This window comes from Sinohyriopsis cumingii, chromosome 7 (assembly GCF_028554795.1).
Source record: "Sinohyriopsis cumingii isolate HCF-2022 chromosome 7, ASM2855479v2, whole genome shotgun sequence".
Taxonomy (NCBI): Eukaryota; Metazoa; Mollusca; class Bivalvia; order Unionida; family Unionidae; genus Sinohyriopsis; species Sinohyriopsis cumingii.
Window position 1 is genome coordinate 104,039,396 of NC_142967.1, and position 27,851 is coordinate 104,067,246.

Below are 27,851 nucleotides of genomic sequence, written 5' to 3' on the forward strand. Positions count from 1 at the left end.
TATGCAATTGAAACAACATTTTGGTACTCACACTACCTTTTCCTCCTTTTACTATCAATTGTTGACAGACCAAAGTTAAGACATTTTCTCTCTAGATTTAATCAAGGTCACTCAGAAAGTGACTCATGTGGATTACATCCCTTAGCAGTCTCCTGCTTTTGATGAGGGTGAGTATTTGTGTCTGTTTTTTATTCACCAGTTGTGGGATCATCTAGCCTCCGACCATACTGACCAATTCAGCTATTAAATAGCAATATGTACGGTATTACTAATATTCAGATGTAGTGGGGGGGGGGGTTGGGGGGGGCATAAAATTAATTTTAATGATATAATACTTAACTGTTGCTATTTGCCATATTCGCTCTTCCAGCCCCACACTGATGTCCCACTAAGTTCGACTGCTTTCTCAGAAACCATGCATAATCAGTGTGTACAGGGTTTTCCAAAAGAGTGTTCCAGTGTTCTGGAATGTTCTGATTCACCCTAATGGGAGGTTGACATATTCGTCCTATGGTCAGGGTATATTCTTCCTGGAATAGCTATGCCAAAAGATTAACAGCAATGACAGAGTGAGACTATATAAAAAAAATTAAAGACAAATTATGTGTTGAAGATTATTTGCGTTATTTATACACATTTATATTTAAGAATATATTATACTGTAAATTGAGAGAAGACCAGCTTGATTTTATAATTAATTCAGGATGTTTGGAGAAATCAAAATGTGAAATGTCCATGTTGTGGTCTTAACATTGTGGAAATGGTATCATTTCATTTGTAGTCGTGAAATATTTATATACATTTGTACAATGTATCTACTTCTATTTCGGTATTTGAACTCACATAAAGAGATATTTTTTATGCCTTGGGATGTAATAATGGAGAAAATAAATCATATTCTTTAGCATGTAAAAAGGAAAAACTATTAGGAAAATGTTAATACCCACACATACTGTATTTGTCATTGTTATGCTCACCTCATATATGTCTTTTTCTATACTAAGTATTTATTCTGTGCTGGTGGCCTGTATCACTGAAAATCAAGTGTTCTTCTATTTTGATATACTAGTTTCATAAATGTATCTGTTACAAAAATGCTTGCAAGCAGCAAAATGTCTTTATAAGAAAAGAAAAAAATTCTGGATTGATTGGAAGACCACTATAATTATCTATGCAGGTGTTGTAAAAATGCATTCTATGAAAGGTAACCATTGGGGTTTATTTCTACTGAATGTATGTCAGTGATAAGGCAAATCAAAAATAGAATCTCAGTTTAATCTTTTATTAAGAGTGTTAAATATCTTTCAGATTTTGCAGCACTCAGAAAAGGTTGCAATACAAGAAGGCTACAAGGCACTTTCCTTCAGGTTACAAAGGTTGCCATTTCCAATTGCATCTTTGTGAAGGACTTAAAGTTTTCTGCTTCACACGATGTCATCCTGTTTTACTTTGAGAACAAGAGAAGAAGTGGTGGAGGAGATGTTGAGAGGGTGGAGATGAAAACAGAGGAGGGATACTGCCTAGTTTATTTTGAGGATCATAATGGTATGATTATCCGTGGCTCAATTTTACACAGTAAGCTGCTCCCCAGTTTTACCATGTCTCATAAACCCACTATTATAATTTGAGGGCAGGTGTGGAAACCATTTTTCTTATAAATATACCCCAAATAGGCCCCTTTTTGCTGAACATGAATAACATGGTGATCAACAATACCAAATTAAACATTGATGTGTATATATATATATATATATATATATATATATATATATATATATATATCATTTTATCATTGAAAACAGTGATTAGTGCACAGAAATTTGAATAAACATCATAAAATTCTCAACTTTTAATAAGAAGTCATGTATTTTGTTGAATGTTCTTTAAAACAATTATCAGTATGTTGTAAGGAACAACATATGGAGAAAAATGTATCGATAAAAATGTGAGTTAATGCTGAATGGTGACAATACTTTAAGAAATAAATAGTAGTTCAATAATTCTTGTCAATTGAAATTCGTGTTTAATTTTTTTTTAAAAATTAATTTTCAATGTAATCATCATAAAATGTGATATATGTATGTCCTCTTGTATTCAGACCTGAAAAGTATTAATTGACTGTTATAGTAAGGTCCACAAATGTGTGTGAAAGAACAGTATTAAGTGCCAACTGTATTTTGATGACTTTGCTTAAATGTTTGTTACATTATTAAAATCAGTTAAAAGTTGACCTGCTTTGTTAGAATGTTCATAATATCTTTGTACCAAATCAAGAACAAACAGTTTAAAGGGATGATGGGTAACAGCTTGCAATCACAGATACAGGTAGAGTCAATTGTGCAATCACAGACACAGGTAGAGTCAATTGTGCAATCACAGATACAGGTAGAGTCAATCGTGCAATCACAGACACAGGTAGAGTCAATTGTGCAATCAAACTCTGTTTTAGATATTTTGATTGTAATACACAGTATTATTGCTGATACTTGTGTAATGTGTGTTGGAACATCGTGGAATGTTACATTTTTAAAGATTTGTTAATACCTTGAAAATATTGTGATTTATACAGGAAAGTGAACTACTTTTTTAGGAAATACTATTTATGGACAGTTATTTCCAGTGTAATCATAAAATGAGTATTCAAATTATTACCACCATCCCCCCAATAGATGGTCATCACTATTTTAATTTATCAGAGGTCCCATGGTAACTCAAGCCCTCACTTATGCTGTGGTATGTTTACAGTACCCTGATTTGTGAATTGTTGAGGGAAAGCTGTATAGTTAGTTACAATACACCATGCAGAACTTTATTTCCATCTCCTCAGACTGGCAGTGGGTGAAACTTCATACCAGTTTTCTTTAAAGAATATGATCAAGATGTCAAGATATCATTTCTCTGGCTCTCAAATACCCCGCTAAACACCTGCTTTTCACATTTGTTTCCTTTACCATTTGGAAGATTTACTTTCAAATTGATATTGTTAGTCTCCTTTACCTTGACTGTGTGCAAGAGGGACATGTTTTAGTATCTCACATGGACCATGAAGGGTTAGAATCCATATTTGCAACAGTGTCATTTTTTATAGAAAAGTATTTGAATATATTTTGCAAAACATTTTATGTGTAAATGTAGAGAAGACACATTGCTCGCTGGAGGCGGGGGTGTCTTGCATGCCTCATAGCTGGAACCAAACATTCAAATGAACTATTTTCTTCTTAAAACTTTTGTAACATTGTAGATTTGTTTTGATCTTTATGTAAAATAAAAGAAAACTTCCTGCAAAGACCTAATGCTGAATATAATTTCTTGTACAAGAATGCTTTCATCATCATTTATCAGATGGTTCACGGGGGTTTCAAACTATTTTTAGTTATTGACACTGTGTTATGTCAGCAACACAAGATTGATGGTACTGATATTGAAGTTCATCTCCACCATGAGTGTCTGGGGAGAAGATCTTCAAGAAATAGATTGGATCCCTTTCTTCAAATGTCCAAGCCAGAGTTAAAAGGTATGTCCTCTCTTTAATTGATGCTTGAAATATTGGAAAAATTGCATAAAGGATGATAATTGTAAAACAATTCTATTTTAATATGCAAATGACAGTAAATAAAACTTCCAGATGATCAAGACACTTATGAGGAGCAACAACTAAATGTGTCTGTGATCCAGGAAGAGGCAGGAAACCATCTAAGGGAACAAGGCATGTCTTGAAGAGAGGGACTGAAAACTGCATTACTGTTCACCTGTGTACCAAAAGGGGACCCAAGAGTGCCCAGTATACCCTACTTTACACTGATATATAACAACTTCTCCATCTATAGAGGAGACGTTGAGGGATTAATCAAGTCATTCAAGGCAACATGCACAGACAGCTTTGCTGCAGAACTCATGAGAGCAGGATGTAATGCCATGAGTGACTTGGTAGCAGAAATATGCAGGAAAGTCATGAAGTCAGGAAATGGCTAAAGTCATGGGCTCACTCCCACATGATAATTCTGCCAATGAAGGGTACCTTCCAACTCTGTTCATACTATCAAACCATTAGTCTAATAAGCCATCCAGCAAAGGCAGCATTGAAAGTGTTCCTAAACAGTCTGAAACCCTCTCCAGGGTAAGTCATGGCTGTGAAACATGGAAGTATAGGAAACCCTGAGCAGAAGAAGACATGTCTGCAAAACATAGGCTTCAAACAAAGATACCGAAATAAGAATAGAGTTCTTGAAATGCTATGCTATAGGCAGAACAAACAAAGAAATGCACAGCAACCATCAAGTCAGCCATTGGCAACATTGATGACTTCCTAACAATCATGAAAAAGAGAAAACTCTGCTGGTTTGGTCATGTCACTGAATCTTCATCCTTCAAGGCACAATATGTGGCAAATGGAACATAGGACACCAATGCAAGAACTTTTTTGAAAACATTACCAATGGATAATTATGCCATTACAAGAAGCGTCATAGGCTATGATGCATTGCAGTGTCAGGAGAACTGCTGTTAGAAAGACGTTGGAAGTGGCGCCCCATGTATCTCATTGATCAAAAGAAATGAGACGAACCTTCATCAGAACATTTGTTTCAAGAATTGAATTAAAATTTAAAAAGATAGTTTGTATGCAATTTTCAACTAAGAAACAGATTTTAAGTACTTAGTTTTGCAAAAGACGTTTTCAGTATAACAGCTGTGTTGTAGCTTAAGTAAACATAATATCCACAAACTTGAAGACCAGAAAAAAGCCTTTTCTGCTTATTGCTTAATATAATTTAATGTGAATTGTTTGTCTTGCATGGAAATGAATTGATACTCTGCATGTTATGTGTGAGATGTTTTTTCAAAGAGGCCATTTCATTTGAAATGATAGTCTAGTGAAGAATTTTACTCAACTACATAATATCAAATATACATGACACACCTCTGGTATAGTTTGCTTTAGTTATAAACTGGAAATCATAAAGCTATGCTTTTATGAAATTTTCAGAAAACCTTTTGAAAGCTGTGATGTCTAGCAGTATTTCCAGTAACCCTAAGATAGGATGTGACTTTGTTGAAATGCCATTGAAAGCTAAGACTCCTAGCAGTAATTCCAGCAACCCTGATGTAGGATGTGACTTTGTTGAAACTCCAAAATGGCAAGAAGATGATGGTAAACTACTGATTTCTTTCTGTTTATTGCAATAGCTGACTCCAACCGTCATAAGTTATGGCTGTTTGATTTAGACAGGCTATATTAGTTATCATATTCTCTTCTATTTTTCATACCCTCGGATTCCTCATGCAGTGTCAATCCATAATAATCAGAACTATTTATAAATTCTGTAATTGTGTACAAATAACTCTTTTCTTACCTTTATAATGCACATTTTTCCTAAAAGCTTAAGATGTTTCTTCTTACCCACAATTAATTATTTACTTCAAAAATAATTTTAAAAAGTGTAAACAATTCATACCATTAAAAAAAACTTGCACAGGCAATTAATGTGCTGATTCATGTGACAGTGTATTCCATCTAACTATCATTGGCAATGTAAATGCTTCTTGAACTGAAAACAAAATAAATTTGCCACATGTTTAGCATAATTTAAATATAATATGTAATTATTTAAAAATTGTACAAAAGCATAAAAAGCTATGAAAATCTATTTTCCAGTAAACAAGTAGCTGGTAATTATTTTGATTACACATTAAGATTAATGCTTATAAGAGACAAAGCTTGATCAAGAAAACATGTCAAACAATAAAGAGTTGTTAAGGCTTTTTGCATTCTGATGGGTTGACAGTTTTCAGGCAGTATCTTTGTCTTGTAGTGACAGAATTTAATTAGACCATCAGTTTTACTGGTTGGAGCTGATTTAAAGAGTTCCCAGCTGTACATATTATCTTTTTATCTCACGTAGTCAAAGGGCAGCCAATCAAACAAGTCTCCACATTAATAGTTGTGTAATGTATATATTATAACAAAGCATGCTTGTGTAACTTGATCTTATACACTGAACTAAAACATAGGATCTGTATTGTAAGCAAATTTGAATTATGAAACTGAGTTTACTTTTCAAACATATCTCCTTTCAGTTACTTTTCCAGAAATTAGTTTGTAAAATTTCATAATTTTTGTCTAAAAGCATTTATTCACTGTAATTGAGCACAAAAGGACTTATAGGGCAAATTTGGACAGATTTCTTAAGATTTTGTTCCAGTGCTTTGAGTGTTCCTTTTTCTTCCTATCAAAGATATTGGATTTTGATATGTTTGATGAAATTGATTTTATCTCTATGCATTTGTTTCTTACCTTAATATATTGCCGTCTTACCTTAATGTATTGCCGTACCATATTGCAGGTAAGAACTGTGTACTTCCACTTTGGATCAAGTATAAAAGGGCTTCTGAAAGAACTATTGTAAAAGATATAAAAAAGATACCATGCAGTTGGAATTTTTATTTATTTTGGAACTTTTTTACAAAAACCAAACAAGGACAAAATATGTTGGATGACATTCTCAAAAATTATGGCTGTTCAGTGACAGTGTCAAGTGATGATGATGATTTGTTTATATTTGAAATATCCGAGGAGACTTTTGAAACAAAATCAGATTTAATAGACTTTATAAAAGATACACTGGGCAATGTGTATGCATGTGCACAACAGTCATTATTTTCTGACATCTTCCTAGTTGATCATAGAATGCTGGAGGACATCTTACAAAGAGTTAAGCAAACAAAAGAAATGGACAGTGCTTGGATTGGATTGGTTGTTGAGCAGGAACCTGATGCAATATGTGTTGTGTGCACAGAGGAAAGCAAAGTATATATTCTTCAATTGGTAGCAGCTATACACGCTGCTGTTCAGGATTGTTTTGAAAATCATGAAGCTGTAGTGACCATTGACCCAATGTGGCAGAAGGTGCTGAAAAAGTTTGGATATCTTAAGCAAATGATTGAGAAGTATCCCAGCCTGACTATGACACCTGATGAAACTAAATCTACCATTTTCTTAAAAGGTGCAAGGGACCAGTCTAAAGCTGCTGCAGATCATCTTTTGGAACTTTTAGGAATTGCACAGTCTGAGGTCAAGGAGGACATTTTCTCTCCAGGTTGCCAATTTGAAATTTTCAATTATCCAGAAATGTGTTCCTATATTGATAATTCCATCATAAAACTTCCTATTGTTTGCATACCAAACCACCTGACAAAGAAATTACATCTTTTTTCCAAGATGTTGGATGAAATAATGGGTATGGATAAATTTATCAAAGGTTGCATCAAAGAAAGGCCATATCTATTAACAAAAGACCAATCAGTGTGTTGCCCTAAGATAGTCAGTTCCTTGGAAGAGCTGAAGAAGAAGTACAATGGAAAAATTGTAATTAATCAGTCTTCTACAGGTTTAATTTTGACTACTACAGATGACATATTTGAAAGTGTTGATGCTGTGGTACAGGAGATTATCAGAATAGAAACTGGTAAGGTTCAGCCTGTAGAGAACCATGATAAAAGAGATGAACAGTCAGTGAGCAAAGTTGATCATAAACCCAGCAAAAAGCAAAGAAAAACAGAAGACTTGCTGCATTCAGAAAAAGATGTCACATCTGAACAGAATCCAAAAGATTCCCAAGTTGTAAGGAGTGAGCCTAGTGGTAACATAGTCCATTTGCGGGCAACAATACAACCTGAGGTCAAGGCCAAATCAAGCTCAGATGTCGGTGATGCGCTGGAATACAGAAAGAGGTTAGGTAAGTGCAAAACCGTTTTATTGTAATAATGTTTGTATTTATAAATGCTTTTAAGTGTCCTCTCCTTTTTTATAATAAAGAGTTAAACACTTATTATTCAGTCAGAGAAAATGAAGATCTGGAGTCATAAATTACTACATGCATAAAGAAAGCACACTTGATTTATTTGTTTGCTATTTCTAAAACCCTATGTATGTTGTATTCTGTCTAAAAATCATTATACAATCTTAACTAGTTGCAGTCTTTACAGCTCTTCACAATTCTTTTGGGGGGAGGAGTGAAGGTGATGCAAGAGTCATTAAAATTCTTTTTTGTAGTCACCAGACTGTTGATGGTAGTGTTGTTGAAACATGCCTGGAGATGTTGTTGAACTTTCCTTAGCATAGAAAATTATATTTTGGCATCTGCATGAGCATGGTGGAATATCAAACATGCAACGACCACGCTTAAGTTAGAATCTTTCAACATGTTAGTATATTTGAGATTGTGCTCCACATTTTTTGTGCACTGTACCAATGCTGGGTGGTGCTTCTATGTTGGTGGATTGTTATACACTTGAAAATCTCAGTAAGGTGTTTGCAGTACCAGAATGAACACATGTACTTCATAAAGTTAGAAATCTTGCAATCACTACTCATCCTAACAGAATGGCATGTTGAAATGGTGTTTTCACCAAAAGACCTAGGATATCTAGTTGGTCCTAAATGAAAATAGTGCTGACCTGAGGTCTAATATGGCTGCCACAGTGGCCAATTTGGTGGCCTGTTTGAAAGTGTTATAACTATTTATTTTGAATAAATGGTTGATCATATCAACATGGGATCTATGTAAAACATGTGGCCATCTTGAAAGTCATTTTTCTTCACTGCTCTTCGTAAGAGGAAATTCATTTTGACATGAGTTTTATGACAGAAAAGGTCTTATGGTGTCTGGTTGGTCCAAAATGAAAATTACTAATTCACAATATGGCCATCATCATGGCTATCTTAAGGACATTATCTCTACTCCTCTCAAATTTATGGCTATATTGACATGGATCAGTTCTACCAATAAATTTCTTATGATGTCTTGTTGGTCCTAATCCAAAGTGGTGCAAATTGTAAATCCAATGTGGCAGCCATCACAGTTATCATGCAAATTTTATTGTCCCTACGCCTTATGAATGGAAGATCATTATGATGCAGGGTTGTCACAGAAATACTTCTGAAGATGTCTACTTTGTCATAAATGAAAATGATGCCACTCTGAACCCAGTATGTCCACCGCAGCAGTTAATTTGAAAATCTTGTTTATCACTGAAAAATAATAAAAACATTTTCAACACTCAGCAGCTTAAAGGAATAAATGATTTTAGGTGGAAGTCTTTGAAATTCTTTTCACTGAGTAGCAGTTAAAAGGAAGAAATGATTTTATCTTGAAGTCCTTGAAATTCTTTTCACTGAGTCCCTTAAAGGGACTAGTTGTTTTTAGGGGTGGGGGTCATGTGTTTCAAGATAAGCATTAGATTTTGAACAAGAGTCACCAGTGAACCATGTTTGCATCCTTGGGGATGAACCTCCATGGATTGAAAGTCAAGATCACAGTGATGTGTTGCTCGATTTTTCAGAGTAAATTTTTTTATACGTTTAGAAAGAGTGAGTCTTCAGTTTTAAGAGATGGATTGCTATTAGATTTTGTACATGTTAATTTAACAGATAAATGGAATAATTAAAAGATTAAATATTAAGGTCCCAGGGGATTGTTTAATCTATGTGTTACTTACTCCACAATGACATTGTTTCAAGCAAGACGATATATTTAAATACTTTTCTGGCATGTTTACTATTCAGATTAATTACCATCATCCACTTTTGTATTGTAATTAAATAGTAAGACTCAAAGAACAAAATTTTATTAGCAATTGAAGTTGATACTTGCTTGATAACATACAGTGATTCTATGAAAGTTAAAATGAAAATCTTTGTTTGCCTGTCCTGTTTTCTCAATATATTTAATTGATTTAATGAGGCAATGTCTGCATGATTTATCTCAACATAAAGAGTCACTATCTGAACTGTTTAGATCAACAAAAGAAATTCTACGTTTGTGTGCTCTCAGAAAGTTATGAACTGTAGATGTTTGTCGCCAATAGTAAATATAATGCAATGAAAGTAATTGCTTTGTTGTCAAAAAGAGTATTGTTGTTGTTGTTGTTGTTGGATTTAATGCCATTTTTCAGCACACAATAGGCTATACATGGCGGCCAGTATTAATGGTGGAGGAAGAACCCAGGAAAACTCCGGAAAGAACCACCGACCCACGAGAAGCAAAAAGAGTAAATAATCATAATATTTAATCATTTAAATTCTTTCCTGACTGCATAAAAGTGCACTTACGATATCTAATCCTTGAAAGAAGTTCAGATTTATATTTTATTCCATAATGACCATATTTGTTTTCATCACTTGCACATTTTCTTTACATTACTGTATGTTCAAAATTTTGCTGTCAGCATGAATCCATTTTGTGCTTTCACAATGTTAAGAGAAACAGTATGTATGCAGTCCAAATAATGTAAGGTAGTGTTCAGGGAGATGTAAACTATCCAAATATTGGATGGCAATGTTAAAGGTGATATATAATGTTCAAAATAGTGTACATCAATATTAAGGGAGATGTATGCAGTCCAGATAATGTATGTCAATATTAAGGGAGATGTATGCAGTCCAGATAATGTATGTCAATATTAAGGGAGATGTATGCAGTCCAGATAATGTATGTCAATATTAAGGGAGATGTATGCAGTCCAGAAAATGTTTGGTAATATTAAGGGAGATGTATGCAGTCCAGAAAATGTATGGCAATTTTAAGAGAGATGTATGCAGTCCAGATAATGTATGTCAATATTAAGGGAGATGTATGCAGTCCAGATAATGTATGTCAATATTAAGGGAGATGTATGCAGTCCAGAAAATGTATGGCAATTTTAAGAGAGATGTATGCAGTCCAGAAAATGTTTGGCAATATTAAGGGAGATGTATGCAGTCCAGAAAATGTTTGGCAATATTAAGGGAGATGTATGCAGTCCAGAAAATGTATGGCAATTTTAAGAGAGATGTATGCAGTCCAGAAAATGTATGGCAATTTTAAGAGAGATGTATGCAGTCCAGAAAATGTTTGGCAATATTAAGGGAGATGTATGCAGTCCAGAAAATGTATGGCAATTTTAAGAGAGATGTATGCAGTCCAGATAATATATGGCAATATTAAGGGAGATGTATGCAATCCAGATAATATATGGCAATATTAAGGGAGATGTGTGCAGTCCAGATAATGTATGGCAGTTATAAAGCAAATATATGCAGTTCAGATAATGTATGGCAATTGTGAAGGTCCATGTATGTTATCCAGATGATATATGGCAATGTTAACAAGTATGTATGCTGTCCAGATAATGTTTTGTAGGTTGAGTGACCTTTATTGTTCCACTATTTGAAGTTTTATTGTTCATCATGTTAATGCCTCTAATTATTCTCAGGCTAACAGAATTGTTACATTTTACCAATTCTTGTTTCACTTATTGGATACATGTTTGCACTTAAACCAACTCTTCAGGCTGTTTCACTTATGCTTAGCTAAATTGGTATGTAAATGCATCTCACAAAGAATAGCACAATCACAATTATTTTCAAATATTTGAGTGACTTTTTTATTTTTAAGTTCATAACATCCTCCATCAATTGAATCATATTTTACCCACAGTAAACAAAGCTGAATAAAATTGTGCATGTACGTCTCAGAAAGAGAGTAACCCAACCATACCAAGAATAATACCTTGAATTATTTTTCTCCATATATGACTGACTTTGGTATTTTAAAGATGTTGGCTTATCACATCTTGTTGGACCATATTGCACCTATGCATTTTAAAATCAGTATGAATCTCATGAAGAATAATTCAACCAGACCAAAGTAGGTCACTGAGACTCACTCTTTAATTCACGATCAAGTTATCAACAAAAATTATTTCATGCCATATCTTTGGCATTATGTGTCTTACATCCATCAAACTTATATGTAGATTTGTCTTGACAAGCATTAAACAGCTGTGTAGAAATTGGTTTATGCGAACAATTTTCATTGTTCAGGTACTTTAATGTACAAAATGATTTCCAGCTTTGATGTACAATACTGCATGTCCAGCTCATTAAATCTTGTATGTCCATGTATTTTCCTTGGACCTGTGTTACCTTTCCAAATTAGGTCATGGTGGCCTACTTTTTATACTTATTTTATTTCACATTATCACCAACAAGATTACATGATATTTTTAAACTGCAAGTTTTGCATTTTTAATATTTATGTATGTTGAACTGTACATTGTGCAAGTGGTACCAAAAGAGATTTTGTGTGATCAGCAGAAGTCCATGTTACCTACTTTAAAGCTTGAGACTTTAGAACTAATATACAGTCTAAATCCACATGATATGATTCGATATATATAGATACTTCACTTGTCACCATTAAAAGTGGTCAGAGATATCAAGAAAGCTATTATTTCCTATACTACTGCCTAAGGTTGAATATACCAAGGAAAGTGTGATTGTTGTGTAAAGTTATGTTCTGAGAAGCATTTTGCTGGCATGGAGCTATGCAAGATGTATTAGCTAAGTTAGGATATTTTTGGCTACTAAAATATCTCAGCATAGTTGTCATTCTTGATGCTCGGTCATGATGTTTTTTTTTTCTCTCTTCAGATGTTAAAACAATGGAGTTTTCTTCAAATTCAATAATTGCTGAATGTCCACAAGCACAGGTAAAGTTCCATATTTCATAGTTCTATTTCCTGTTGCAAGTTTGTAATTCTCTGTCTGTGATATAAGATCAGTACTGCTTTGATTGAAACAGTAAATATCCTATAGATATCTAGTGTAAGCTATTGTAATTTTATTGATCATATATTTTTGTTCAAGTTTAATTTACATGGAATACACCAGATCTGTCCATATTAGAAAATCAATTGCACACACACACACACATATATATAAAATCTCTGTATTTGCTGGACGTGTCTGGTAATTAAAGGTTTTGAATGACACTCTCGGGAAGTGGATATTGGTCAAATGAGTTCTCATTTATTATTATAAATTATTAACTTTATGTTTCTTAGTCACAACTTGAGCATTTCTGATGGAACAAGATAATAGAGGTGTGATACCTTGTCTTCTGGATTTGCCAAAAACCGTATAAATTTAATGATTGTCCCAGGTTGTGTATTTTAGATATCATATTTACATCAGCCTTTCATGCCATGCTCCTTTTGATGTGTTGTCAGTACATTATACAGTTACAACAATGAAGCCTAGGCCTTGAATTAAGAAAGAGTTACTAGCAGCAGCAACAACTAACACTTATTGTCATTCCCTAAAACGTATTTGACAACCTGATTAAATAAAATGTCACCATCTGATTTTACCAGAAATGCCCAGGAATTAAATTTTACATATGTTCAGTGTAGTAAATTAGAATGATGTTAATTAAAAATTAGTTTCTATAAACAGTTGAGTGGAATAAAATAATTTTTGTGAACTTAAGGAAGAGATTTCTAAAGGAAATCATTTTTTGTATAAATAATTTGATTGAGAGGAATCCAATTCATGATGGTATGGTAATACAGCAAACAATTCAGAACCAGAATTGACACATTTTCAGTTACATTTAATAATTAGGTATATTAACGTATTCTTGTTATGTTGCAACTTGTTTTATCTCTGTTGAATGTTTTTATAAATATATGGCTTCCATATTAATTTCCAGGAAAGAACCATAAGAATTTCAGGATTCCTGATATAATTTCCAGAATTCAACTGTTTGGCTCCTCCATATAGGTGTCATTAGTTGGTATCAGCAAGCCATAGGTTTATATGTATGAATTGTTACAAATTTGTGCACGTTTATTTTTTTGTTTTTTTTGTTTTTAATAAAATCCATTTACACAGTATTCCTGTCAATGATCATAACATTGCCACATTTACAGTATTGAATTAAACTTGTTCTGTTTGACAAAACATTGTCACATTTACAGTATTGAATTAAAATTGTACTGTTTGACAAAAACATTGCCACATTTACAGTATTGAATTAAAGTTGTACTGTTTGACAAAAACATTGCCACATTTACAGTAGTGAATTAAAGTTGTACTGTTTGACAAAACTTTCTCATTGTTTTGTTGATACATGTATCTCTTTCAGTTTTCCTTTCATTTCCTGACTGCTGGAATCAGATCAGAATCTTTATATCATCGTTGACAAGATTTATTCTCAAGTTTTTCATTTCAACACTTTGCCTGCATGGCAGTTTTGTTTTGGCAAATTCTGGTGTAAAATTCTGCAATTATTCTGTGTTTGATCCTGGAAGTATCTTTGACATTTTTATCAAATATATCACATTTAGGTACTCTACTTTCATTAAAACTAGTTTTGTCAGGAATTCAGCAGCTGACAGTCCTCTATAATTGTTGCACACAATGTACTTGAGAATATACCCCACTCATTGCTACTGCATCACTGGAATCTCTCTTGGTTGACCTTAATCAGTGATCAAGGTGTTCATTTAATTGTTAAGAAACTGTTCTGTGTCATTAACTTTTGCAGGAAAAATGTTTGACTCAAACACAGTGAATGTATTCAAAATCACATGGTCTTGGAATCTATAATATACATTTGCATCAATAAATCTGTATACACTATACTGCATTGGCAGTGAAGTCATTGTCACATGAAGAACACTTCTATTCTATATCAATGAAGTGACCACTGTAGCATGTGGATATAAGAAACCCACTGAACAAGGCCCTGAATAGGGTTTCTCTTCATTGTACACAGCTTCCAGTAATGTGAAGAATATCTCAGCACATTGTTTCATGGTAATGTATGGCAAATCTTTTGCCTGCAAATACATATAAGGGTTATATATTTTTCATCCTTAATATGATCATGCATTGACATGGAGAGTAGTGTTTTCTCTAGCAATTAAAATAGGATTGATGCTTACTGTTGTAAGATCTAGACATATTCTTGGCTACCAATTAAAACAAAAAATGTTAGAATAACAATTATATTTACTGAGAAGCTGTTCATTGAAATTTACTGCACTATTGTGGGATCAAGTTGCACTTCACTACTCCTGTTGAACTGTAAGTCTTGGTAGAGCATTCAGGCAGTCGAGCTGTCACAAGCTTAACTGATTGCCTGACAAAGAATCACTGTCTAAACTAGTCCTTGTTATCTTTGAATTAAATTTAGTCTGTGATACCTTTATTGATTGTCCGACATAGAAACGATCCATAAATTAGACATAGTAACCTTTGAATTTTACTTTATGGTGTTTATTTGAAAGTTTATTATTATGAAGAATTTAATATTAGGGATATATTGACTAGTTGCTCAGAGAATGCGCAACAAAGCCTCAAAAACTTTCAAACTGGTATGGTATCATGTCCAGAAAATACAGAGTTTTAAAGAAGTCTTTTATATATATATATATATATATATATATATATATATATATATATATATATATATATATATATATATATATATATAAATCATGCTGCCACTTACCTTTTATTTGATTCTTCTGATATGTCATGTCAAATCATTGTTTAAATGTTAATTAAAATTTATCAATAAATCATGTCAAGCTTTTTTACATTTTATTATTGTCATAAAACTTTAATTTGTTTTAAAAAGATATTTCTTATTGCTTAATTTAAAAGAATAACTTCTTAACAAACTCTGAGTCATCATAAAGAATTTGTATGCAGTCATAATATCTTGGAAAGATTATTGTTTTATCCATTATAAAAATTTGAGATTTTTAAAACAAAGTTCCTCTTTTCTAAAAAATAAAGATGATTCTCAGGTGTACAATTTAGAAATATAACCTCATTTCATCCTTCCAACTTCTGTTGCCTCCAAGACAAACTCCAATACAAATATGATAGGCACAAAGATTTAAATTTAATTTTGAAGGGGTGGGGTATTTGATAGATTCGGTGAGACAAGGACCAGGGATTGTATAATATACATGTAAATTATTATTTGTTACTTGTATTTTCATTGATTTTATACATGGCCTTCAAATGGGATGTGCTTATTCTGTAGCCAAATATGCCTTGTCCTTCAGATATATAGTCAAACTGATCTCATTTTTGTTGTTTACTGCAAGCAGATTGCTGAACCAAACTGCATTGCCTTTGTCTTATTTAGGAGTTTGATTTAGATCATACTTGAAAATATTCAATATTTCTTACAAAAGTACGTGTATTTTAAGCTGAATAATGGGATCCTGTTTAGAACTGCCAACTTTCCAAAAATAAGAAATCAGGAGATATCCCACTTTCAAATGTAAAAAATCAAGAGATTTTTTTCTCTTATGACCTTAGACTTTAAATGTATCTTTACAACAATACCTCCAGTTTTTGTTTTAGCTCAGCCATCCTTTTTTGCTGTTTCACTGTCAGGAAACAATGTTTGAAATAATGTACCAGCATGATCAGTACAGCTTAAAGGCAAATTGTGTTCATCAAGGAATGATGTAAACATGCATTCCAAATTAATAATATGCTCTAAACGTAAATTTAGGTTTTTTAATTTCTTTTTGCAAAATGTACATTATCACTATGATTTTTTGTATCCATGTGTTTCACTAGATCACTCTACCCGCCATGTTTAAGAAATACCTTTCCTCAGTTCCATTATATACAGGAACTCTTGTGTATATCCCTTTTTGAAAAGTGTCATATCATTTTACCATTTTGCTGGATTCTATTTTATAAAATTTAACAAGATGACATTGGACAAAGAACATTGTAATTATGTTTAATGCAACTGAGTATCTGCTTCTGTTGCACAGATTAAAAACTAATGCAGACACTATGCTAAGACATTTGTAGCTTTTTTTTTCTTCATACCATGATGAAAAATTGTGAAAAGTTTTACACCAAGTGGGAGATTGGAAATGTACATTAAATTCATGAGTCTTACATCTAAGTTACAAGGGTTGGCAGCTCTGCATGCATCATGTCTCAAAACTTGGTCTGTTTACCTTAACATTTGCCACTTACTCTAAATCCGCCCACATATCTTTACTCATTTAATTGTTTCACTGAGAAGGTTACTTACATGGAATGAAGAAAGCATTTTATGAATACTTTTTCACTTACAACTACAGGTTTACAAATGTATATAACTGATACTGTTACATTCTAGGACTAATAATTTGTCAAATATATAGGAAGGAAAGGTTTTGGTAGAAAACAACTGTTTTATGCCCAGAAATTAAGAGAGCAGTTTCTCTAGACTGACTTCTGCATAAACATTAGACCTATTATTTGGTGGGGGTTTCACTAAATTGTTTGGGATAGGCAGGCAATTTCGCTGATTACTTCAGGTCTCTGTGGATATGTCAAAGTCACTGTCCTAATTGTATTACCTAAGTTTGATATGGGTTTTGAATGAGGGGAGTTTAATAATATTATTGGGTTTGGGATCGTTTATGGGGGGCACTGTACATTTTTGGGGTTAGGTGGGTGACTTAGCTGATTACTTCAGGTCTCTGTGGATGTGTCAAAACCTTGTGTCCTAATTGTTTTACCTACGTTTGTTATGGGTGTGGATTGGGGAGAGTGTATAGTATTATTTTGATAAGGAAGGCTTCTTTGCAGAGTGTTCAAATTGTTTGTGACTTATAAAAGTCGCCAGCCTTATATGATTATTTAATTTAGTTATTTGTTGTTGATATATCTTTTTTTGAGGCCTGTTATGTCTAGAAATCTTAATATGTTTTGATTAGTTAGGTTCTTATTTGGATTTGATGTATATAGGAAGTCTGAGTATTTGTAAGGTGATCTAATTTCTTTGAGGTTTTTGGGAGTTATTTCTTGCTTTCATGAATTTAGTGCAGTGATTGAATACATGTATATGGTTGAGGTCTTCTCCAGTGTTACAATTGTGACAATTTATGTTTGCTGGTATTGGACTTGTATATTTTCCAGAACTTCCTGCTAGTCTGGTTTTTCCTGTCATTATTTGGTTAATGAGTGTTTGTTCAACACTGTAGCCCTTTGGTGGTTTAATGGATTGATCAACTGTTTTTAGGATTGGGTGCAATTTCCTACCTTTGTGGGTGGAATTCCAATTTTCCTGCCACTAATGGTTTATATAGTTTTTAACAAAGCATTGTACTGTGTAACTATATCTTAGTATGGCTGGATTTGGGTCTCCTAATTTAATTTTTGCGACTTTGTCGGCTTGTTCATTTCCAGGGATCCCTATGTGTGATAGTATCCACATAAACTCAACTATTTGGTAATTTTGAGGATAATTCTTTGAGCATTGTAAGCCCTGTCAAGGAAAAGCTCTGTTGTCCTAGTGTATTAATATTCAAATTTAGGGGAGGGGAAAAAGAAAGAAAAATTCTTATCTATCTCTCTCACCCTTCTCTGACCAATCTGACTAACTTAAAAAACAGCACAAGATATTATCAGTTTCTCTCTGGCTATAATGATTAACCAGAATTCAAACTCACCTCAAACACTAACCTGGATCAAGCAGACACCACCAGGGACAACAGATGATGTCCCTCCCATGCATTCTCTCCCTTGGCATGCCCAGACATCAAAAATATAGCGTGCTATGTGCACATAAATGTTCCATATAAATGAGTGAGTGTAGGTACCATTCCCACGCCACAAAACAAGTTAAATAGAAATTAAAACACATTCGACATGAGTGTGTCCTGGGTCTATTCCCACTCATGTCAACCTATCACTCAGCTAGCATGAAACATTATGTTTCTCCAGCTGACGGCTAAATTATCAGCCCTCTTTGAGGGCATAAAAGCCTGTGGGATGAGGTACTGTTTCCTTCCCTCAGGAACAATTATCATCCTGCGGTGCAGGAATAAACCAGTGACACATGCACTTTTGTGCGCAAGCCTCTTTAATGTAACTAAGCTAGCAAGCATTAGACCTGTTCAAATGGCACACTGTATGTCAGGATATTTTTAATTCACCACCCTATTTCATCACATATATTCTTACTTTTACTTCAGGAAGTAGAATGTCTTGTTCAAACTGGGAAGTTAAAGGAAAGTGTGAGGAGCAGCAATCAATTTGCTGAAAATACCCAAGTGTTCGAAACATCTCAGGGAAACTATAGTTCATCAGTTAGGCCAAAAGAAATCAGAGAAGATTTTTCATGGTCCAAGGATGCACTAGATGTAGCAGTATTCTACACCAAAAAAAATATTAAAATATATGTGTACAGGGCAGACATTATCAGTGTTGCTGTTGATTGTATTGTGAATGCTGCTAATGACAGTCTGCAGCATGGAGGTGGGATTGCCAAGGTGATAGCGGATGCTGCAGGATCTCTACTGGTCCAAGAAAGTGATACAATAATCCAGAAGAAGGGAAGGATCCCAGTAGGTTGTCAGGTGACTACAACTGCAGGTAGACTTCCATACAAATGTGTAATCCATACAGTGGGGCCACGCTGGTCAGATTATCAACCTCATAATCTTCAGAAAGTACAACAATGTGAGGAAGACATGTATGCAGCTATCTATGGATGTTTCCTTGAAGCTGAAAGGAATGGCCTTTCTACAGTTGCATTGTCAGCAGTTAGTTCAGGTAATTTTCATGCACTTTGATAAATCTTGCATGATGACATTGTCCATAATGTATTCACTTAGAACTTTTTAAATTGACTTGACTATAGGACAAAGTCACCTTAAGGTATGGTCCTGCATCCACTCTGCATTGTCCACTGTGTTCTCATTTCAGATGCACTGTTTTCAAATTTTAAAAGCCTGAGAAATTCCTTAAGATAATTAAACTAAATTGTACTGTAAGTATCAAGACCTTTGATATTTTTATTATTGTCCATCAGCCAACTGTGGCTTAAAATTAGCCAAACATATGGGATATATTTTCTAAAACTCAGTGAGCACAGACAAAATTTTGCCTGAGCTTTATTATCCAACATACAGTGTAGTTGCCTTCACTAAAATAAAACAAACTTTTAATGAATTCATTTCAAATCTGTTTAAACCAATTTAGGGCTAAATATGGCAGAATGTGTATATGAAGATGCTTTGAGTGAGATCAATTGGCTAACAAATGATGTTGATATTACATTTACTAGAATTATTATATCCTGAAACAACTCCTCCAAAATGTAATGTATGGACCATTTTAATAGAATTCATTGGAGAGAATGCTGGCATAGAAATTTTTCAATAAAGATTGAACCAAATTTTATTGCCTATGTCTCTTTAAGAAGGATGTTTAGATAAATTATGTATTGCTTTAATTTCTAATCTCCTTTTTATCAACTGTCACTGCACAACAACCTCCATCCGAAACACCTGAAGGTATCGATGAAATAAGAAAAAACTTGCACGAAGTGAAGAAGCGGGACCTAGAGAACAGATTAAACTACTTGATAAATTTAATGACAGTGGTATTAAGCAAATAGATGTGATTAGTGGTCTTTCCAAACTAGGTGCGTGTACAGCTTCAAGTTTTAGTTACAAAGATAGATTTTTAAAACCTGAACATGATACACCCATAAGCAAAGAAAATTGGTATAAATTGATCTCCTAAGCAAGAGCCTTCCTATAAACTTCCTCCACCGCAGCAGCAAATAGAACAACAAAAAATCTCAACCTGAATCTAAGTCTCCTGGGTTACCGTCACTACCTGCAAAAATGTTTACCAATGACGCTCTTGAATACTTTGCCAGAAACCTGGATGAATTAATCGATATTGCTGTGTGTGATTATGATTCTAGAAAAACATTTAAAACCTGAATATGTTGAATTAGTAAAACCTGGAACTTGGCATCCTTCATTATATTTGATCGCCACCAAAAATTTACGGGTTAATGTGAAAGATCCAGAGTATATAGCATTTAAACAGAGTGTATTAGATCAAAAAAACTAACTACTCAAGCATAACCAAAAGAACAATACGGTACAACTGGAAGTGGAATTGGAAGTGGTCCTGTTGTTTATCCTAACAATATTGTCAATGATGTGCAATGGTTAGTTCTCATAGGAGGAAAACAAGCTGGAAATCATTTCTCTGGAAATAATTAATAAAGCAGCTGATATTTGTCAACGATTATTTCAAGGCGGCATCATGGATATTAATGTTTATTGGGAACCTATTGATGAAATCGTGGATGGCTACCACAGTGATTAAACAAATAACTAACAAATAAGATGATTATACACAACAACGGTCACTGCAGACCCGAGATGGTCAGAGTAGTAAACTCACGATTGCCCATTTACAGCGCATATTACGGGATGTACTCGGCGATGTTGTTTGGGGATTATTTACAAGAATAGCTCCCAAAGTAACGCCAATTGCAAAACAATTATCAATGAAAGCCATGGATGTCATTCGTGAAAAAGCTCCTGGAGCAATCAGCGATGTTACTGGTAAAGCGCTCATGGCAATCAAAGACAGAATAGCACGATTAATACACAGGCAAAAAGTAGTTCGGGGGCCAGAAAAACTACCTAGCACCGAAGTTGTCCTGCAAATGTGAGAAAAATAATAAATCAGGCTGCAGATCAAAAACTAGTAGAATTAGTAGGATAAGAACCTAGCAAAACAAACACAAGTTTTATTTTGGGAAGTAGTCTTCGTAGGTTTGCGCGATAACCATTTGGAAAAACGACAATGCAATAAGATGTTCAAACGCATATCTGACACAGCATTCAATATGGATGAACCAATTCACAAAGATGAATCCGTGCGTGATTATCAATTTTTTTTTCTTACGATACACATGTACCTAATGCACGAGGAAGAATTGAATTGCATGTTCATGATACAAATAGATATGTTCTACCCTCCGAGGCATTTATTGATGTAGAAGGTGAGCTTGTAACAAATGTTGCTGACAATACACCATACGATGCTGATGCTATAGTTGGTTTTGTTAATAACAGTATTATGACGTTATTTGACAGTGCCACCTACATGATTGATGGACAAAACATCGAGACAATTCCAAAGGACGTTGCCGTTACCACAACGATAGTAGGATTAGCAAGAGACTCCAACGATTATACAAAATCAGTTGGTCCATCAATGATGTTTTACAAAGATAACTCTAATCATCCTGATCATAGGCAATTTCTTCAGGTAGAAGTTGCACAAAGTACCGCAACTGACCCACAACCAGGTCCACCTGCAACAATAGATAGACCTGGTGCTGCTTTTTTAATGCTACAAAGCACCAAAAACAATTACAATCTTGGATTTGCTGTGCATAAGAATTCGCTGAGGGTGACCCTAGAAGACTTTCATGCGCGATTCCACTGTCACATACCTTTGTATTTTGCAGAAATGCCAGAAAAGTTATCTTTGGAGCGAAACACGCAGTTGTGCTTGTACGAAAAAGTAGCTATAATGATGCTATTTGGCTGCTGGTAAGATAAATCTACATAAACTTTCACTGTGGATGCCAGTAATGACTCTATCAATCGCTGAAGAAGAACGATTACTTTCTTTCATGAACACAGGTGGGAAGTCATTGCTGTCATGGCACACAGTGTCCACGGATAGCTTTCAAAGTGGTGTTACTGGGGTATTTACATGGCAAATAGCAACTCAGCATGGTGTTTCTGCACCAAGACATATATTTGTTGCGCTGCAAAATACTAAATTCTTTACGAACAAATGGACACCAAGAACCGTCCGAGGATATAATCCTGAATTTTGAAAATAATAGTGTTGCCCGTGCGTATCATTGATTGCTCTCGTATATGAGACGTGATCAAAACATAGACACTAGTTTATAAATCTCACAGTTGGATTTTACAAACTGTATCCGATCTATTACTTTTCACTGGAGCATTTAGATTTATTTAGGCAATCTGTCATTGATATACACTTCAGATCCAGAGTAAATCCAGGTGGTGCTAATTACAGAGCAATCGCGGTTATACTCAGCGACAAGGCAAATGTTGCTTGAAGGCACTCGTGGTCGAATGAAAGTCATTGACACACCAGCAGAAAACATGTAGCGATTTAAAAACATGAGTATTTTATAAATGTGGTCTTACCATCACGTTAGTGTTAGTGTGACTCCTGGTCAGAATAAAAAACTACAATCCGCGTCAGTGAAAAACAGGAACCACAATAACCCTAAAGCACAGTCAAATCACAGGCTGTGAAAATAAACTGTTGTTGACCGCGCGTCAACTTAAACATCTCGATAAGGCCAGACAAACCAAAACCGGAATACGACTTAAACTTTCCACTGGTGCCATGAGCGACACCGTTAAGACCGGAGGGATATTTCCGCTTCTCACGGCAATACCAGCACTAATAGCCTCAGCCGCACCATCCGTCCCAAAAGCAGCTGCGTTAGGTGCTGTTGGAACCGCTGCTGCAATGGCATTAAAAAAAGCAACTGGAAAGGGCTTAAGGCTTCTGGGAACTTATCGAGGAAAAGGTCTAAGACTTCCAGGAACACTGCGTTAAAAATCAGCGGTTTTACACCGTTATCAAATTTTGATTTACTCGATGCTGCCAGGAAACTAAAAATTAAAAACTCAAAAGGAGTGTTTATGCGAGATCAGTTATCGCAATGACCAAGCAATCCCAAAACAGGTATTATTAATCTTGATAAACGCACCTTGGTTGGAACTTACTGGGTAGCATACGCAATTGATCCACATGGAATTATTTATTTTAACTCATACGGGTTAGCTCCACCGCGGTAATTTATCAGCTATGTTACACTGGTCAAAACCTCAATCTGGTATTCAATGCTGCCAACACAAACACTAGCTGGCCCACCAATATGCAGGTATGAAGCAATTGCTGTACTTGACACTGTGTCAAAGACGCCATCGTTACCACCTCACAAAGTTTTGCATAATTATACAAGTACGTCGTTTGTGAATAATGGTAGATATTTATGGAATAACCCGCAATGATACTGCTAAGAGTAAAAAAAAGTTTGACGAAATAGATTTGTCAAAATACGCGACCAAGGATGAAATCGCCGATATTATAAACCTGGCCAGAGTTGACCCCGATGAGGTTGTTATTTTTTAGGACTGATATGGTGCTTTAAAAACAAGTAATATTAAGTTGAATGACATAATTAGACGAGTTCTTGGTGCCATCACGGATAACATCCCAGTGTTTACCGATAGCGGAAGAATCAGAGACTCAAGTATATCTATTGTGGCCATCATAGACGAAATTGCAAAACATTTAAAAAACACCGGCGACACAATGACAGGCAATCTCGACATGAACGGGAACAGCACAGTCACGTTAAAACCCCCAACATCTGACGATGACGCCACGACACAAAAATGTGGATGTCATCGATGATAAACTATTCATGCTGCGAGCTGAGTACAATGTTCACGTAAACGCATTTGTTAATACTCGCAGTAATTTTTCAAGACTCAACAAGATCGCAGAAGATTGTTTGGTACACCGCTTATTGCGCCTGTGCAACTTAGTAGTATCATCAACAACACCGGTGATATCAAGCCTGGTCTCCCCATGTCGCAAAGTAATCTTGTGTGCACGATGCAGCATGGGGATTTTACCTGGATGCACCAAACTAGCCTTATCAGATAAACCGCAATGACCAAAGGCATTTACAGGTTTAAGGTGTTCTCACCGGTACATTTTGATGTGTCTTCGAGTACATCCAAAGGGGTTAACAGCGTCAGTGCATTAATAGACAATAGCATCAATGAAATATTTAGAATAGTGCCCATGGATACAGGTTTGACAACAGGGTCAGTTACATGGTATGTTGAATTCTTAGCTTATTAAATAACATGGACGTGCAGAAGTTCAGATACAATCATGTGCGTGAAGCCCTATCAGCGTTAAAGAACATTGTGGATGAAATCATTATCAAAGTATAAAAAAATATCGTAGACACGCAGTTATCATTGACATTGTGGTTTATTCTGTGTCCGCAGTGGGAGGTGCCATGGGGGTGTCATTGTTGGTAGTGGCCCCGGACGCATTCATGATTTGCGTGGGTGCATTCATGACGATTGCAGGGACTTTTAGTATTATTGTGAAAAAGATATCTACGTGTACGAATGTAAAATTAAATGATTATTTGGTGCGATTAAACGCAGCCACGACCGCTTATTCTAAATTATCATCGATGATATCATCAAGCCTCAATGATGGCTTAACATCAGATTCTGAATTTACCACAATGATTAAAATATACAATGAAATAATTGATTTAGATAACCGTGGAAATAATAATGATGGAATTGTTACAGCAGAGAGTCGCGAACACAACCCCGTTGAGAACCATGATGGTATCAGTAAGCTCAACCAACCCTGAATTTAGTATTAATTTTCCAATCGTGATTCCAGTAAAAGAATATACTACAGTTGGCCAAATATCAGATCATTTGGCAGTTTACAATCAAATAATATTGCTTGTATTTGCAAATAAAAAAACCCAGATGGAACACCCGACTAGCAGGTTGTCGGAATACCCATGGTAAGTTATCAGATCGAACAGATCAATGATGAATTTCAGCGCATAATTAAATCTGTTACCGGAAAAGAATTCAAGATAAGTATAATGGTTCATGAACCAATACTGTCCGCCGCGATAGAGATAAATTCTCCGGATTTCGTCATTGATATATATCAGTCATCGATCCGATCTGTGATCTGTGCTTGGATGGCCTGATGTAGCTCCTGAATACCAAGGACCACCAGAACCAAACTAGTCTGATTGTTTCACCAATAAAATGAAATCTATAGCAGAGCCAGGGTGCAGAAAGGTATTGGGGGGAATGGGATCATTCTATCCTGTTTTTTTATATTTTTATAACTCAGTGTTTACATTGGATCTTCCGTTATTTACGATGGCAAATGGTCCAAAACCAAAAATAATTATAAATGAAGAATTCATCTATGAAATGTCAGAAAAAATTAAGTCTAAACTTGCATGCATATTGGATAATTTAAAAAATGTATTTGTTAGCATTTCACAACATTATTTTGATGAATTAAAACAACAAATCATCGAAACGATACAGCATTTAAATCAGGTTACAGACGACATTAAGTTTATTAATCTGCGAATTCGTGATAAAATATTAAAAATTAAGGGAGGAGGTTTTATTGATCTTCGAAAAATATTTCTTGATCATTATGAAATAACCGAACAACAATTACCGACATTTGTGGTGCCATCATTTGCAACTGACAAGTTAAAAGAAGTAATTAACAATTGAATCAATGAAAACTTTCCAAAAATACTCAAGTCATGGAGAAAAATAACGCCGCCGGCAAGTATTCTCCTATACAACAACGACAAATACGGACAAGGCCGTCATATTTCACCAGGAATTGTAAATATAACCTCAACGATCGTGGTCAATCTTGTATGTCATGTAATTGATGGCAGCTATCAGACAAATACAGAAATATCAAATCATGCACAGCAAGGATATATTATTTATACTTTTACCCTGCAAGTCCCACCCGGGCATCTGATTGTGCGAGAACCGATCAATTCGGTCTATCTACGATGTCATAACCCACATAACTTTAAACTTACTGACCAGCACGGACACTTGCTTGATCTCCGTGGGAAAGTGTTAAGTTTATCAATGTATGTGCATGGGGAATTATAGCGGTAATCATGAAATTGGTAATTATAGAGTAATCATAGAGTAACAATGACGGTAATTACGATGGTAACAATGACGGTAATTATGGAGCATGATTTTCTCCGTTGACCAAAAACACCCCTGTGTGGAGCTACATGGTGTAGCACTGTTTGTTTTTTTCGTGTTTTACTGGGATAATTACCGCTATGATTACTCCATTATTACCCTTCGCGGGTATAATTACCGCTATGATTACCGTCATTGTTACCGCCATGATTACCGATTCCATATTTTTTCCATAATTACTCCATAATTACCCTGAAATATCTGCGTGGATAATATGCCTAACGCGCCCACGTATTTGTCTGACGCGGATGAGAAAAAAATTATTGCTGCACGAGGAGTTGAAAAACCAGTAAAAGTTGCATCTGATTACCGTATCGAATTATCTCAGCTGTATAAGATCTGGACCCGCGCGGGTGTGTATGATTACCCGGCTGGAGTAACCGGAATTGCGCGTGGTGATAATCTTACCGTGAACGTCCAACTGATCAGCAAAAATATCAAAGCTAAAAAAAATTAAATCAGTGGTGTCACACAGGTATAAATAACAGTGGAAGCCACAACATACAAGAATAAAATCCCTGAACTGAAGGACAGAATTACAATGTTGACAAATAAAATCCCCGAAATGGAAAACGGATTTAACATGATGGTAAATTACCGCGATAAGTATTATAATCACATCTTTGAAAAAAATCAACAACTGGCCACTGATTATAATCGCATCATTGAAGAAAATCAACAACTGGCCGCTGATTATGATAACGTCATCGACGACAACAAATAACTAACCACCGCGATTAAAGAATTAACGCAACGAAATAAAAAACTAACTAAAAATCTACCACAGGAAGACCCTATCACGGTGATATCAAAACATTTTAACTCCTAGTTGTCGTCAAAGTTAACAGTGTCAGGAAGCATTTTTGCTAATTCTCATCTGCGCTGTCTTTCGATCTCAGCTTCTTTATTTTCTTCATATTTTTTACCTATTTGTTTAATGATGCTTCTTACCATGGTAGCAAGTGGTAAAAATTCCCTAACTAGAACTCTGGAAGACTGAGCTGCCTTTGTTACTGCACCGCTGATATCCTTCATTATACAATACTCATTTATGTGTGATGCCCAACCATTGAGTTGACTTTGTACAACACCTGCATATTCGCCGTCGATGTATACATCGCTGAGGTTAGCGATGTTGGGTGGTATCGCGGACATGTGTTGGAGACGCTTGATCTCTTTTTTCAACTCATCAACTCATCATCGATGTTTACCGGGTTCATTATATACATATCGAACTGATTTGTCTAATTGTTTACTTTTCAGGCATATGCAAATGATACCCATATAAAGTATTTCCACAAAAC

The 27,851-nt window shown here is 34.9% G+C and overlaps 1 protein-coding gene across 2 annotated transcripts in view; it reads left to right on the forward strand.

Moving 5' to 3' along the window:
* LOC149795853 (uncharacterized) overlaps positions 1-27,851 on the forward strand; it is a 65,842-nt gene that overhangs the window by 16,360 nt on the left and 21,631 nt on the right. The window contains exons 5-11 of one of the 2 annotated variants that reach the window (XM_089965774.1): positions 1,309-1,545; positions 3,374-3,514; positions 4,985-5,149; positions 6,342-7,733; positions 9,952-10,047; positions 12,470-12,528; positions 18,829-19,408. In XM_089965774.1, the coding sequence (XP_089821900.1) occupies positions 1,309-1,545; positions 3,374-3,514; positions 4,985-5,149; positions 6,342-7,733; positions 9,952-10,047; positions 12,470-12,528; positions 18,829-19,408 (2,670 nt within the window). The remainder of the gene's footprint in view (positions 1-1,308; positions 1,546-3,373; positions 3,515-4,984; positions 5,150-6,341; positions 7,734-9,951; positions 10,048-12,469; positions 12,529-18,828; positions 19,409-27,851) is intronic. The other variant, XM_089965775.1, reaches the window with a different exon arrangement.